At 38.5% G+C, this 14,070-nt stretch overlaps 2 protein-coding genes and 1 pseudogene across 2 annotated transcripts; 1 reads left to right on the top strand and 2 right to left on the bottom strand.

The window, feature by feature from the left end:
- Window positions 1-3,095: 3,095 nt before the first annotated feature.
- On the bottom strand, window positions 3,096-5,283 carry LOC110773140 (cytochrome P450 93A3-like). The gene is made up of 2 exons (XM_021977650.2): window positions 4,316-5,283; window positions 3,096-3,901 (listed from the first exon to the last, which is right to left on the bottom strand). Exons 1-2 carry the CDS (start codon window positions 5,219-5,221, stop codon window positions 3,269-3,271), a joined length of 1,539 nt encoding a protein of 512 aa, XP_021833342.1. The 5' UTR covers window positions 5,222-5,283; the 3' UTR covers window positions 3,096-3,268.
- A 1,896-nt stretch (window positions 5,284-7,179) lies between these two features.
- On the bottom strand, window positions 7,180-9,148 carry LOC110773142 (3,9-dihydroxypterocarpan 6A-monooxygenase-like). The gene is made up of 2 exons (XM_021977652.2): window positions 8,190-9,148; window positions 7,180-7,965 (listed from the first exon to the last, which is right to left on the bottom strand). Exons 1-2 carry the CDS (start codon window positions 9,105-9,107, stop codon window positions 7,336-7,338), a joined length of 1,548 nt encoding a protein of 515 aa, XP_021833344.2. The 5' UTR covers window positions 9,108-9,148; the 3' UTR covers window positions 7,180-7,335.
- A 1,890-nt stretch (window positions 9,149-11,038) lies between these two features.
- On the top strand, window positions 11,039-12,657 carry LOC148293232 (uncharacterized; annotated as a pseudogene).
- Window positions 12,658-14,070: the final 1,413 nt, after the last annotated feature.

Below are 14,070 nucleotides of genomic sequence, written 5' to 3'. Positions count from 1 at the left end.
GCGTTTGGTTTATGGGAAATGGGGCTTGGGAATGATGTGCCATGTTTGGTGAGTCCAGGCGTGGAAAATAGTTGTTTGGCATATGGGAAAATATAAGGGAAAATGAAATCCTTAATGCACCTTTTTAGTGACCATTTTGTCCTCATTAACAATTTAGAATTACAATATAGCATTAAATGTTTTTTTTTAAATCTAATATGGGTATATATAATTGAAAATTTAAACAAGCTTTGTTGTACATTCCTACACAAACCAAACATGGAAAAAAAAATATAAAGTGGTATTTCCTAGTTACTTTCTTAACATTATTAAACATGAGAAAAAAACATTAATAGACACGGGCCTTAGAATTCTCGTATGTTTCTCGTATGTTCTTTTGCTGGTCATCATGAGCTACCGGAGTTTCAATCTAAAGCCCATGCGTTAATTCTTATAGTGGATTTTGTGGATCTCGTGACAATGTCAATGTTGATTATAAAGTAGTGATTCTTCTTCTAACAATGTTCTTGTAGTCTCCATAACCGTAAGTGCATGAGTTAAAAATTAAAACTTGAAAATAATACTTTTTTTAGTACATATATAACATATAAATAAAAGAGACCTCAAACTCACGATTGTAAGTTTAAATAGCTATAGATTTTGGTTTAATATATGGTCATTAGTCATTAGCCATAATGACAGAGTGTTTCCAAATACATATGGGAAAATTGGTGCTATAGTAATAATACAACCAACTAACTAACCGTATTTTAAACAAGAAGTCGTAATTTCAAGTGTCAAACAGGCAACGATATTGCACATAAATTTAAAAACCAACAGATTTTTGAATAAATGATATGCGCGCGCCTTTTTTATGAAAATAAAGCAACAGGTACCTTGATAGACAACAATTACGACTCTTTGAACGATAGTAAAATATGTTAAACATTTTTTACTTGTGAGAAAATCATTGTTATGGAAATAAGTTAATTATTTTTCTAAGTTTGAAAATTAAATTTTCATACATTGTATATTTACCAATTAGCATTTATTTTGTCATCCTTTATATAGAAACTATTTGGTAAAATTTTTGCTAGAAGGATATGGATACAATGCCAGTCTGTTATGCACAGCCACTAGAATTTTCTTCTCAACGTTATAAATAAGGACTTGAGACTACACTCCTCATTCCTCCATAGAAATATCGTAGGTCTTTTCTTGTGTATTCGCATTTCTTGTTTCTCCTATCTCGTGCTTCTCCTGGATTTCATGCTATAGGGGAATCAAAAGTGAGTTAGAAAGTAATGGAGGAAAATGACTCCATCCTTAGGTTTTCAAATAAAAAAACAAACAAAGATGACTTTGTATCTCGAAATCTGTTGAGAGCTTATCGAATTGTTGATTTACCAGAAGAAATTATTGTGTTCCCCCATACGGTAATTAATTCCTCTTTTTCTGCTCTCCTTTCCCTACTATTGAGTGCGCTTTCTGGTTTGGTAATATTTCTGTTTCACATGCTATGATTCCTTTGGTTGACATTTTATTTTGTTTTTAGACTGACATTTTCTCATCTAGATACTTTCAGTTTATCTACTTAGTTTTCTTCTTTGTTGGTAATTATATCCCTGTATTTCATGTGCAGGTAAAATATTGACGGCTTTGCACCGACTTTTTACCAAATCAAGGTCGAAAGGAAGAAGCGGCAAAGAAAAGCACGCACATGACCTTTTTTTTTTTTTTTTTTTCATCTCATTTCAATACTGATTATCAAGTTCAAAGAGCATATAGAATGCCCATTGCAAATTGGTTTTGAAGTTGTTTGTACCATATCTGATCCTCCACTCATTCAGTGACATGTGGATTAATGAAACTCCCCAACTGCCCAAGGCTCCTAAAGCTTTATCCTTGCTTTGCCAAAAGAGCGAGATCGAAAGCATACATGCACTTGAAGCCTAATCCCCTGGTCGATTTTATAATCACAAGGATTTCATTTATAGTACATGTTGATTCTTCTTCAAGGAAAAAGCATTTTATAGCAATAAACTTAAATATTTTGCTAAGTAAGTTAAAATTTTCATTTTTCAAGAATTTTGTATTCCTCATTAACCATTTAAATTCAGCTTTGTATGGAAATTATTACCTAAATTTTTTTGGCACGTTTGGTATTTAGATAAAATGGAAAACCTCACCATGTTATAAATAAGGAGCAAAGTCCTTGTCATCCTTCATAGAAATCCTAGCTAAGTCCTATATATAGTAGGTCTTGTTTTCAAGGGTTTGATCATTTTCTCATTTCCTGCAAATCTGGTTTATTGAATTATAGGTTTCCTCAGAAAATAATGGAGGAAAACTCCTCCATTCTTAGGTTTTCAAACAGAAAGAGAGTCAAGGGACAATTATTGGCTCAAAACCTATCGAGATCTCAGATCTCATTGAATCAATGATTTACCAGAAGAAATGACTCCCAATTGAAAGTATATTCTCATCCTCTGCTCTCTTTTTTTCCTACTGTTGTGTGCTTTGCATTTTAATTTTACTCAATGTTGATTTGTTTTTCACAAGTTATAAACTGTTCACTGGTGATGAAAATTTTCAGGTTAAGTCAGATTGCAAGTTTTGTTGGTGTCATCAGTTGCAGAAGCAGGATATCTTGAAGAACTTTATGTCTCAGCATCCAGAGTTATAAAACTTACTATCACACAGCCAATACCCCGGGCACTATCAAGGATGAAGACATACAAGCGTTAGGGACTACACTTGGATGCCAAAAGCCAAGCTCTAATTATGCCAGTGTCGTTCCATCCACCATGCATATAATCTAGTTTCTGACCAACTCTCATTCACTCACCGGTGACATCTGACCATATGATGTTGTAAAATATAGAGCTTATCGAAGGGAGAAGTCTTTTTTTTTTCTCTTTCGGTATACGTACTATTATCAAACGGAAAGTGTATGTGAAGTGAATTTTTCTGTCTGGAGATGGCTTAGAAGTACTGATTGATTAATGAGAAAGTTTTCCGCTCTAATTTCTTACTATAAATTTCTTTACTTTGTGCATTGACTTGTTTATCTTTGAAATCTATCCAATATATATGGAAACACAGAGAAGCTTCACTTAGCTTGGTAATTAGAAGACTCAAAATATAAAGAGGAACAGTTACATAAACTAAACATTTCTGCATAGACCCTTCTTATAACAATTAAACAGGGTGACATAGAAAGCGATAGCTAGTTTTTTGAAGGATATATCAAGCTTTTTGGAATGCTTAATTTTGAAATTAATGTAAATCAGGTTGCTGGAAATGGGCTAAGCCTGGCCACAGGGATACAAACCAAGGGATGAGCCCTAGGAACCGTGATCCCAGGCGCCTCTTCCATGTTCACAGAACCTCCACCCTTAACCTTCCAATCAAAGCATTGAATTATAGCAGCCACAGTTGCCTGCACAACCTGAAGAGATAAGGTAGTTCCAGGACAGATTCTTCTTCCACTCCCAAAAGGCAGAAAATGAAAATGCTGCCCTCTCACATCCAAAGGGCTCTTCCCACTGCCCTCCTCAGCAAGAAACCTCTCTGGCTGGAACTCAAGTGGGTTCTCCCAATGATTTGGGTCCCTATTGATAGCCCACACATTCACAAAGAGCCTGGTCTTTGCTGGAATAGTATAGCCATTGATAGTGCACTCTTCTGTGCTCTCTCTTACAACCATTGGGCCTGCTGGGTGAAGCCTCAGCGTTTCCTTTACTATTGCTTGGAGGTAGGGAAGGTTAGCAGTATCAGATTCTCCTACCAATCTACTCTTTCCCACTACAGAATCAATCTCTTCCCTTGCTTTTTCCACCACATTTGGGTGGTTAATTAGCTCTGCTATAGCCCATGACATTGTTGATGAAGATGTGTCAGTCCCAGCACCAAACATGTTCTGTAAAAGTTCATATGTTAGATATGTCAGTTTCCTTATAGCCCCAAAGCCAAAAATAAATACCAAAGTTTTTGAGCTACCATGGAATCATGTAGACAATAATGCCGATACACAAACTTAAATACCAAAGTTTTGGGATCTTAAATGATATATTGGGTGACTTGAGAGCACGTGTGGCCGTTATGCCCAACATGTTCTGGTACTATGAAGAAAGTTAAGGTTTCACCCCAAAACCAACTGTGAGTATGGGACAGTAGCTAAACTCCTTATAAGTCCATCATTGGTCCCTTGACTTTCTAACGCATGACAAATACTTTCAACACAACTTTTTCATATTTGTTAATTAATTTGGAAAATAAAATTTTGACGACTCTAGTCTCTAGCTGATAAATGTATGCGTAAAAGACTATTTACCATGATAAAGCTTTTAATGTTTTCTCTTGACAATTTGATCTCTGAGCCTTCGTCTTCATATATATCAAGCAGAATATCAAGCAAATCCAATCCATCGTCACCCTCCCTTTCCTTAATCCTCTTCCTCCTTGCATCTTCATGCTCCTTTATGATCTTTCCCATCATGTCATCGTACCTATCCCGGACCTCTTTAAGCCTTTTCCCATATCCTTGCAAGTCGAAATTCTTGCAGAACCAAAACATATCTGTAAAATTAAATTTCCCAGCAAGCTCATTCATCTCTCCCACCAACTCCCTCACCTTGTGGGCTTCTTCGTCTTGTTCTGAACACCGTCGTTTTAGTGCCATCCTCGATATGATGTTGTTGCTTAGCCGCACAAGCTCTGACCCAACATCTAGTTCTTCACCTTTATCAGCTTTGCTTAGCACAACATGTAAAAACCGCTTGATCTCGTCATGGCGAATCGGTAGGTTCTGCTCTAGGATTCTGCCTCCGAGGAGTTCAGTCATGCAAAGCTTCTTCATGAACTTCCAGTAAGGTCCATAGGGTGCCATGGCAAAGTCCGTTGAGCCATAAGTGAGGTAGTCTACATTCGCCATCTTGGGGCGGTTCAAGAAGGACGTTTCATTGGTTTTGAGGAATTCTTTGGCCATTTCTGGTGAGGAGGCAACGACACATGGTATGGAGCCAAAGAAGAGGTGAATTAAAGGTCCATAGCGGTTTGAAAGCTTGTGCAGGCCTTGGTGAGGGATGCGGCCAAGGAGGTGGAGGTGGCCAATGATTGGTAGGGCTCGTGGACTTGGAGGGAGACTTCTAGGCTTGGTGAAGATGGTTCGGAACAAGATGAAAGAGACTAACCATACGAAGAAAAATACAAGGTATTCAAGGAAATTAGCCATAATCATTTGACTACTGGACTATTAACAAAGAGTGCTAGAGGTGATTAATTCCATGAAAAACACTTATTGATAGCTCTTATATATAATCTTCTAAATTATGGAGGTGGAGAGCTAATCACATCAATGAGATGACGATCAATGTGCTAATTAACAATTAACGATAATAATTGAGGCATATAAGCTCACATCAATTGCCCCACTTAATCTAATGCGTAAGAAGGTGGTCCTTTAGCATTGTCCTAAAAGATTAATCTTTTACAATTAACAATGGGTTATCTGCCTATGTGGTTTCATCATGTCAATATCAAGAATGCGCTTGAGAGTGTTTCTTGGTTGAAACACTTCAAATAATCAGAATGAATTTTAAACAAAATGGACATGAATGTAGCCTTTTTTATGTTATTCAACAAATGTCGCCATAAGATTTAACCTTAAAACTTCTTCAACAAAGTGGAGACTAAATGTCACTAGACCAAATGATCATTGCCGATCATCCCAAATTACGGTGTTGAAGTCAATCTTAACAAATAAATTGCAAGACCTGCTGCGACTAATTGTATACTGGTAAATCAAAGATCAAAGCGGATAAGAAATTGTGAGATTCGCATCACATATATGCGATAATACAAGTATATATATGCAACAAAACTGTTTCTTATCGATTTGGGGATCATTGTCTTCTCTGGTCATCATGTCCTCCCCTCCATTATTTTATAATGTGAAACAAATATCCGTACGCCCATTAGCTGTTTGATGTCAGCCAATTTTTTGTCAAAAAAACTAAAGAAATAGGATTTTAGGACCACAAATAAAAATAGGGTGATTCTAGCTAATGTGGTCCTTAAATCATTAAACGTACTTTATAATAAAATTGTAATTGAAGTCACCCCAAAAGAATAAAACTTTAGATGTATAATAGACATCTGACCTAACATCGTTTGTATTAGGAGGACTGTTTTTGGATAAAAGCTTTTGGACTTCCTTAATTTTCAATATGATGTAAGCCTAGGGACCAGATGACTAGGATGGGCAAAGATTAATTAAGAAAGATACTTATCTTCATGACCTTCTGTCATTGATTGAAGGACTATTTTTATTTAATTGATGTATTTTCAATAATTGATCAAAGAAAAGGAGTGACTTTTTAAGTAACACAATTTTAGCGCGTAAAGTTCATCTTCGAAAACAATGAAATTGATATGCGGATTTCATTAACAAGTTAATACTTCTAACGTCTCATTAAGCATTTTACACTGAGAATTCAAAGTCAAATCTCTTGTTCTAAGTAAATTCATAGTTCTTGTGGCACTCATTTTCTTGGTTGCTGAGTTTTGGATTCTGCTTTGTGTTCTTTTTCTTTCCCCTGTCTTGCTTAAAATGGGCCTTGATCTTTTGCAATCAAAAACCACCTTCATGGAACAAAGAAGAGTGACTATGGTAGTCTGGATTAATTGCTTTGTGGCAGCTTCGACGGTCAAGTATGGAACGGTTGAACCCTGAAAGGGGATTATTTGGGTAACCGCTCTAAACAAAAATTAAGTACATAAATTTTCGGCAATAATTTTCATTACTCCATTAATTCAAGTACGTCAACTTCGGTCAATGGGGCTAGTCTAGTGGAAAAGGGCTCCCATTTCCTAACTTTGGCAACAACAACAAAAAATGATGGATGGTGTACCCGGAACATGGAAAAATTACTCCAACAGATAATGAGCTATATCATTTATCTCCTACGAGGTAATCTCAATTTTTAAAACTCATCATTTACTACGTTTTGAACATATTGGTCCTTGCCTTTTCCACGTCCAGCTCAATGCTGTTGAATGACAAGTAATAATAGGTTCAATCAGTCAAGAGGCAATTGCTTCCACAAACTTCATTTTGCTTTACCAATCGGTGGGCAATTGTTTAATTATATATGATTATGATGAATCGTGATACAGACATTATTAGATTGATATCTGTACTACTGAATAACAATTTCCTATTACTTATTTGTATTTGATAAAATAAAACAATCTTTACAATAACCAAACTTAACCCACACACACACGCATATATATAAGTAGCCCTTCATACAAAACACCTTTTTATTTGAAATATTCCACAATGACATATGCTTAATACGGATTGAGACGTGCTATAGGGTATAACACAAGTGGTCTTGCCATTTCTGCTGCAAACCCTGACCCTAATTCCAAATCAATCTTCTCCCCATCCTTGACTTTCCAATCAAAGCACTGTACTAAGGCTGCAATCGTCGAGTGCATCACCAGCATAGCAAGAGATGCACCAGGGCAACCTCTCCGCCCGCTTCCAAACGGGACGTATCGAAAATTCTGGCCCTTCAGCTCCATTTGATGCTCTCCAATTTTCTCGTCTGAACTATCCAGAAACCTCTCTGGTATGAACTCATCTGGATCCGTCCACAAATCTGCGTCGCGCATGATTGCATAAGCATTGATTAGGATGCGTGCTTTTGCCTTAACAATTGAACCATATACCTTGCAGTCCTCACCACATTCCCTAATGATGAAAGGTCCTGAAGGGTGAAGCCTTAGGGTTTCCTTGATAACAGCTCGAAGATAAGGGAGATTTGGGATGTCTGATTCTCTGACCAACCTCTTAACCCCCACAACCATATCGATCTCCTCCCTGAGCTTCTTGTAAGCTTGTGGATGACTGAGGAGCTCTCCCATGGCCCATTGCATGGCTGCTGATGACGTGTCAGTGCCGGCCATGAATATGTCCTAAATAAGCACATTCAAAATTATCAAACAATTGGGTCAGTAACAAAAAGTGTTTTCTTACTCGATATCTGATAAGTTATGTTATCACACTGTAAATTTGGCAATACACTTTAAAATAACATTTCACCTAATTAATGGTCTAAATTAATTGTATGTCAATGAAAGGGAGACAGAGACAAAGAGAGAGAGATCAATATAGCCTGCCAAAGAATTGAAGATCTTACAAGCAAGAAGGACTTAATGTCATTCCTTGATAACTTCACTTCAGAAGTAGGGTCTCTATATATCTCCAACAGTATATCCATCAAATCTCTCCCTTGCTCTCCTACTTCAGACCTTCCTTCATGCTCTTTCATGATTCTCTCCACCAGCCCATCAAACCGCTGTAACACGGATCCAAGCTTCTTCGCAGTACCGGAGAAATCAAATATCTTGAGAGGCCCCAACACATCACCCACACTCAACTTGGCTCCAAGCTTCATGCACTCATCAATGAGCTTCTTAATCTCCTCCGCCTCATTGTCACTTCCCGAGCATCTCGTGCTCATCACCATCCTACATATCGTATTGTTCGTCAAGGTCGTTAGTTCACTGCTCAAATCGCAAGGTTGTCCCTCTCTTGCCCTCTTTGTTACCTTCTCCACAAGATTCGCCACCTCCTCCGCGCGAATATCAACGGATAAATTGAGTTGTGGGGCAGCCAAAAGCTTATTCATGCAAAGCTTCTTCATAAACCGCCAGTACTCTCCGTAGGGAGCCAAGAGAAATCGAGAGCCTCTATAAATGAAGTGCTCGGAGGAACCAAATTCAGGCCTCGAAGAAAATATGATGTCATGAGTCTTGAAGATTTCTCTGGCAACTTCAGCACTTGAAACCACAATGCATGTGGCAGCTCCGAGGCGTAGCTGCATGAGAGGGATGCCATAGCGGCGAGCTAGTGTTTGGAAGGACGTGGGGAGGACAGAGCCAATGAGGTGGAGGTGACCAATGATGGGTAGGGCTGGTGGACTAGGTGGGTCTTCACTTGAAGGCTTTGGTTTCATATAGCTTTTGATGAAGAAGTGGACAAGGAAGGCAAAGATAAAGCAAATGAAGAATGGCAAGTAGAAATAGGGCATGTCAATAGGAATATAAGTGGCCATATGGATTTGTGGTAGAGCAAATATTGTTGATATGTTAGGGTTGGGATTCACAATTAGCCTAAATATATAGTATATGCTTTCCCTTTTGTTTTTGGGAGTGGGGTATCAATAAGGGCAGGCTTTCACTATCAAGAATATATTTACACTTTAACATTTGTCCCGTGGCTTTCACTACAAAGAAAGTTGGTATGGTGATGGGGTTGCTGGAAACCCAATTAGAATCTTGTTCCCCAATTTTGCTTTGTGGAAAAGACAAACAATAATAGAGTTTAAGAAGGTCCTTAAATTCTAAAATTTTGAATTGGGGTTTTGATCAGAGGACTGACCGATTGCAAAACCTAAAAGTCTTGTGTTTGGTGCTCTGCTAGCTTAGATTTTTATTATCTTCATCATAATTGAGTGGTCCTCGTACGAATGGTTGTGGTCCTAGAACATTGTTTAATAAGATAAGAAGATTAGGGCACCATCATTATGTGTCATCTCATCCTTAATTAAATTCCATTCATGTAATATAAAAATAAAAGTAAAAACTTGAACAGAATTAAACAACATCAAAAAAGAGGAAGAGGTTTTTTTTTTTTTTTTTTGTCAAGCTTGAATTTCATTAGATAAATAAAACTTATGGTAGATTACTCTTTGACAAGGCCCAAAAGAGTACATAGCTCACTGCCAAAACAAACAGAGGCCCAACAACAAAAGAGGCGCAGCAGACAAGCAAAAAATAAAGCAAGAAAACCTTAGTCACCATGAGTTATTTTATTGATCCAACGATTAAGAGACAGGATCTCATTTAAAGGCCTTATATAAGACTCTTATTGTAAAATTCTTGTAGCCGGCATAAGCAAGGGGAAGCCCCAATTGCCCTTTTTTATATTTGGGCTCGGTTTGAAGTCCTGGTCTTGGATTTGTCTTTTATCATTTTGTAAGATGAATAATTTCTTGTTTTTCTTATTGAAGAAATGAAAATCAAGCTAAGGGCCCATTTGTCATTCTACTTGGATCCAATTTTATAAACTCAAAAACATATTTTAAGTCCAAAGCCAAAAAATTATGTTTGATAAGCCCATTTTTAACAACCCAAACCCAAAAAAACTCAAAAACACCATATTATTGAAAACAAAAAAAGTGAGGTTTTACAGTTTTTTTTTTTTCTCTCTCTCTCTTATGGCACCCGATCCGGTTTGTCTTTGCGAACCAATAACCACCAAAACCACCGAAGCAAGTTCAAGCTTTGGGTGATCTTCGGGCCAAGTGTTGTCGGCTCCATGTTTAGAGCCGGTTGGTGGTTCTAAGTGTAGGGGCTTTTTCGTTCCGACAGCTACTGCGAGCCTGGGCTGCTGTGAATAGCCAAACGTGTGAAATTGCCCCTTGTAGCTTATTGATACATGTGTAGATTTCTATATAGCTTATTGATACATGCGTGCCTGATAATTGGTTCATATCTAAATTAATTAGTTGCAATGTAGATAAGTTGAAGATAGTCGCTGGTATGGAACTTGAAAATTGATTGCCATACAATTTAAATGTTTGAAGTTTGGGGAAGGACCCAAACCACGATGGAATGGATCCCATAAAGTTGTTGAATCCGAAGTTAATCGACTTCAGGCGACACAAATAAGACAATTCGTGGGGCAAGGTTATTAAGAATTATTATTGTAATATATTTACTTTTCAAGTTAGTCTAGGGTAAATCCCACTAAAAGTGGATCTCGGCTTGTTAGCCTTAAAGTTAGACGTGATTGAATGTTGTATCTGTATATATACTTTATTCTGTTGATATGAGAAAAATACAAGAAAATATTCATCCAATTGTCCATCGTCAGTTCTATAACCCTTAAACCTACTTTGGTTTTCTTAAGATGGTATCAAAGCTCCATCCTGGTGCATGATTTCCTGATTATTTCAAACCCCCAGCCAACTTCCAACGCACCATGCCAAGTGCAGATCAAACACCACCAACAAACAACAATTCCAGTTCCAAAAATTCAAGCAACAGCAACAGCAACTCCAGTATGGATACATCAAATCCATACTATGTTCATTCTTCAGACCACCCTAGTCATATGCTCGTTCCAACAAAATTGAACGGTGCCAATTATCCATCTTGGAGTAAATCCATGATTCATGCCCTCACAGCCAAGAACAAAATTGGCTTTGTCAATGGTTCCATTAAGCCGCCCTCAGAAACAGAAAAGCCGACAAAATACGCTCTCTGGAATCAATGCAACAGTATGATTTTATCATGGCTTGCTCACTCTGTGGAACCTGATCTAGCCAAAGGGGTAGTCCATGCCAAGACCGCTCATCAAGTGTGGGAAGATTTCAAAGACCAATTCTCACAAAAAAATGCACCAACAATCTATCAGATTCAGAAGTCCATCGCCTCTCTCTCACAAGGCACCATGACAGTCTCGGGCTATTTCACAAAACTCAAAGGCCTTTAGGATGAATTACAGACGCATCACACTCTTCCCACCTGCAACCAAATGAAAGCACACAATGAACAAGCCGAAGAAGATCGGCTGATGCAATTTCTCATGGGTCTCACTGATACTTACAGTGGAGTTCGCAGCAATATTCTCATGATGACTCCATTACCTAATGTTCGTCAAGCCTACTCTCTCGTCATTCAAGATGAAACACAACGACAAATGACATCGGGATCAACTGAAAATTTCTCCATCACTGCTACAATCCAGAGTCAACCAAACAATTCTTCAAATAATTCCAAGGGGCATTGTGAATACTATGACAGAATAGGCCATACAATTGACACTTGTCGGACCCTAAAGTTTCATTGCAAATTCTGTGACAAAAAAGGCCATACTGAAGATAGATGCAAATTTAAGAATGGAGAATGGATTCTTAATAGTGCAGGAAACCAAGGCAGCCGATACAAACAGCAGCCACAGCAACGTGGGACCCAAGGAAGACGTTCTTCCTTCCATACTGCCAACGCTGTAGACTCTTCTGCAACCCAGGCACAAGACTTGCATGCGCAAGCCCAGACTTCCACTTGGGCTCAGCAGCCACAGGTTTTCCACAGTCCTACCCAATTCTCTAACTTACAGTCTTCTCAACAAAACCCATTAAATGGGTTTTCTGCAGAACAGCTTCAACAACTTGCTCATGCCATGTCCCTGATGACTCCAAACCATACTTTCGGTAATAACCATGCTTATGCAAATGCAGCAGGTCTATCTTCTTTACCCATTGCTTCAATTAATTCTATATTCACTAAGCCTTGGATTTTGGATAGCGAAGCTACTGACCACATCACTTTTGATTCCACACTTTTCACTAAGACAGAATCCTCACCAATACCTATTGTTAATTTACCAATAGGTTCTTCGGCCCCAATAATTTCCACTGGCACCGTACCATTCAATTCTGATATCACTTTAGATAAAGTTTTATGTGTTCCTTCTTTCCGCTTGAATCTCATGTCTGTGAGCAAAGTAACTAATTCTCTCAATTGTTGTGTCATTTTGTTCCCCACCTTTTGTGTCTTGCAGGACTTGGCTACGGGGAAGATGATTGGTGTGGGTAAATAGCGTGGTGGTCTCTATTACATGTCTCCGTTACAAAAGACCCATGTCTCCTACCAAGTTTCCCAACCCTCCAATTTATGACATATGCGGCTTGGACATCCATCACCTTCTCGTCTTAAATTAGTGTCTCCATTATTGTCTCCTCATGGTATTTCTTTTGATAATAATTGTAGTGTTTGTCCAATGGCCAAACAAACAAGACTACCATTTTCTTTAAGTTCAATCTCAACTCATGCTCCATTTGATTTGTTACATTGTGATATTTGGGGTCCACACAAAATTTCCACACATTCAGGAGCACGTTTCTTTCTTACCATTGTCGATGATTTTACTAGATGCGCATGGATTTTTTTTATGCAACATAAGTTTGACACTCAACACATTTTAAAATCTTTTGTTGCATTTGCTCATGCTCAATTTCATGCCAATATTAAAGCCATCCAAGTTGACAATGGGTCTGAATTTTTTTCAATGAGGGATTTCTTTCAAACTTATGGCATTGAATATCAACACTTGCGTTCACACTCCACAACAAAATGGAGTTGTCCAACACAAGCATTGCCATATTCTCACTGTAGCACGTGCCTTACTTTTTCAATCCCATTTACCACTTTCTTTCTGGGGAGAATGTGTCCTGACCGTTGTTTATCTCATTAACCGCCTCCCATCACCATTATTATCCACTAAATCACCTTATGAATTGTTATACCACCGTCCACCATCATTTACTCACTTGAAAGTTTTTGGTTGTCTATGTTATGCAACTGTTGTCCATCCTACTCACAAATTTGACCCCCGTGCTAAACGTTGTATCTTTGTTGGATACCCAACTGGTCAAAAAGGTTACAAACTTTATGATTTAGACACAAAGAAATTTTCGTAAGTCGTGATGTTAATTTGTGAAAGCACTTTTCCATTTTCTTCTATTTTGCCACTACCTGATCCCAATTCTATGTTGTCCTCTTTCTCCACTGATGTCACTGACAGTGGGCCCCCACCACCACTTTTTCCCACCACAAATCCACCTCCACAAGCCCAGCCAACCCCACAGTCCCATCTACCTGACCCAACCGAGATAGCCCAGATGTCAGCTAGCCCTAACCTACCAGACAGTCTCCCTGCCCACGCGCCTGACCATCACACCATCCTTGCTCCACCCGTGACCCCCCAGCCCACACCTTCCACACCCTCTGATACAACCACACACTCAGTGAACCAATCCCCTATTTCTTTAGCACTCCCAGATTCTTCCACACAATCCATACCCCCACTTTGTCAGTCCCTACGTCCTAAGCAACCTCTAGCATGGCATCATGACTACCACATGTCCAACCACGTCAATCACTCTGCCTCGACGCCTCGTCCTACCTCAGGTACTCGATATCCTCTTTCTCATTTTCTTTCTTATTCTC

Source organism: Prunus avium, chromosome 7 (assembly GCF_965620075.1).
Source record: "Prunus avium chromosome 7, drPruAviu1.hap1.1, whole genome shotgun sequence".
In the NCBI taxonomy this organism is placed as follows: domain Eukaryota; kingdom Viridiplantae; phylum Streptophyta; class Magnoliopsida; order Rosales; family Rosaceae; genus Prunus; species Prunus avium.
Note: the sequence above shows the minus strand (reverse complement) of the source record. Positions and strands in the feature narration are given on the sequence as shown.

Bases quoted from the DNA above. Each gene is read 5' to 3' on its own strand.
- LOC110773140 (XM_021977650.2), bottom strand. From the start codon at position 5,221: ATGATTATGGCTAATTTCCTTGAATACCTTGTATTTTTCTTCGTATGG. The intron at 3,902-4,315 runs GTAAATAGTCTT...GAACTTTTACAG, and splicing joins ACATTAAAAGCTTTATCATG to AACATGTTTGGTGCTGGGAC.
- LOC110773142 (XM_021977652.2), bottom strand. From the start codon at position 9,107: ATGGCCACTTATATTCCTATTGACATGCCCTATTTCTACTTGCCATTC. The intron at 7,966-8,189 runs GTAAGATCTTCA...GTGCTTATTTAG, and splicing joins ACATTAAGTCCTTCTTGCTT to GACATATTCATGGCCGGCAC.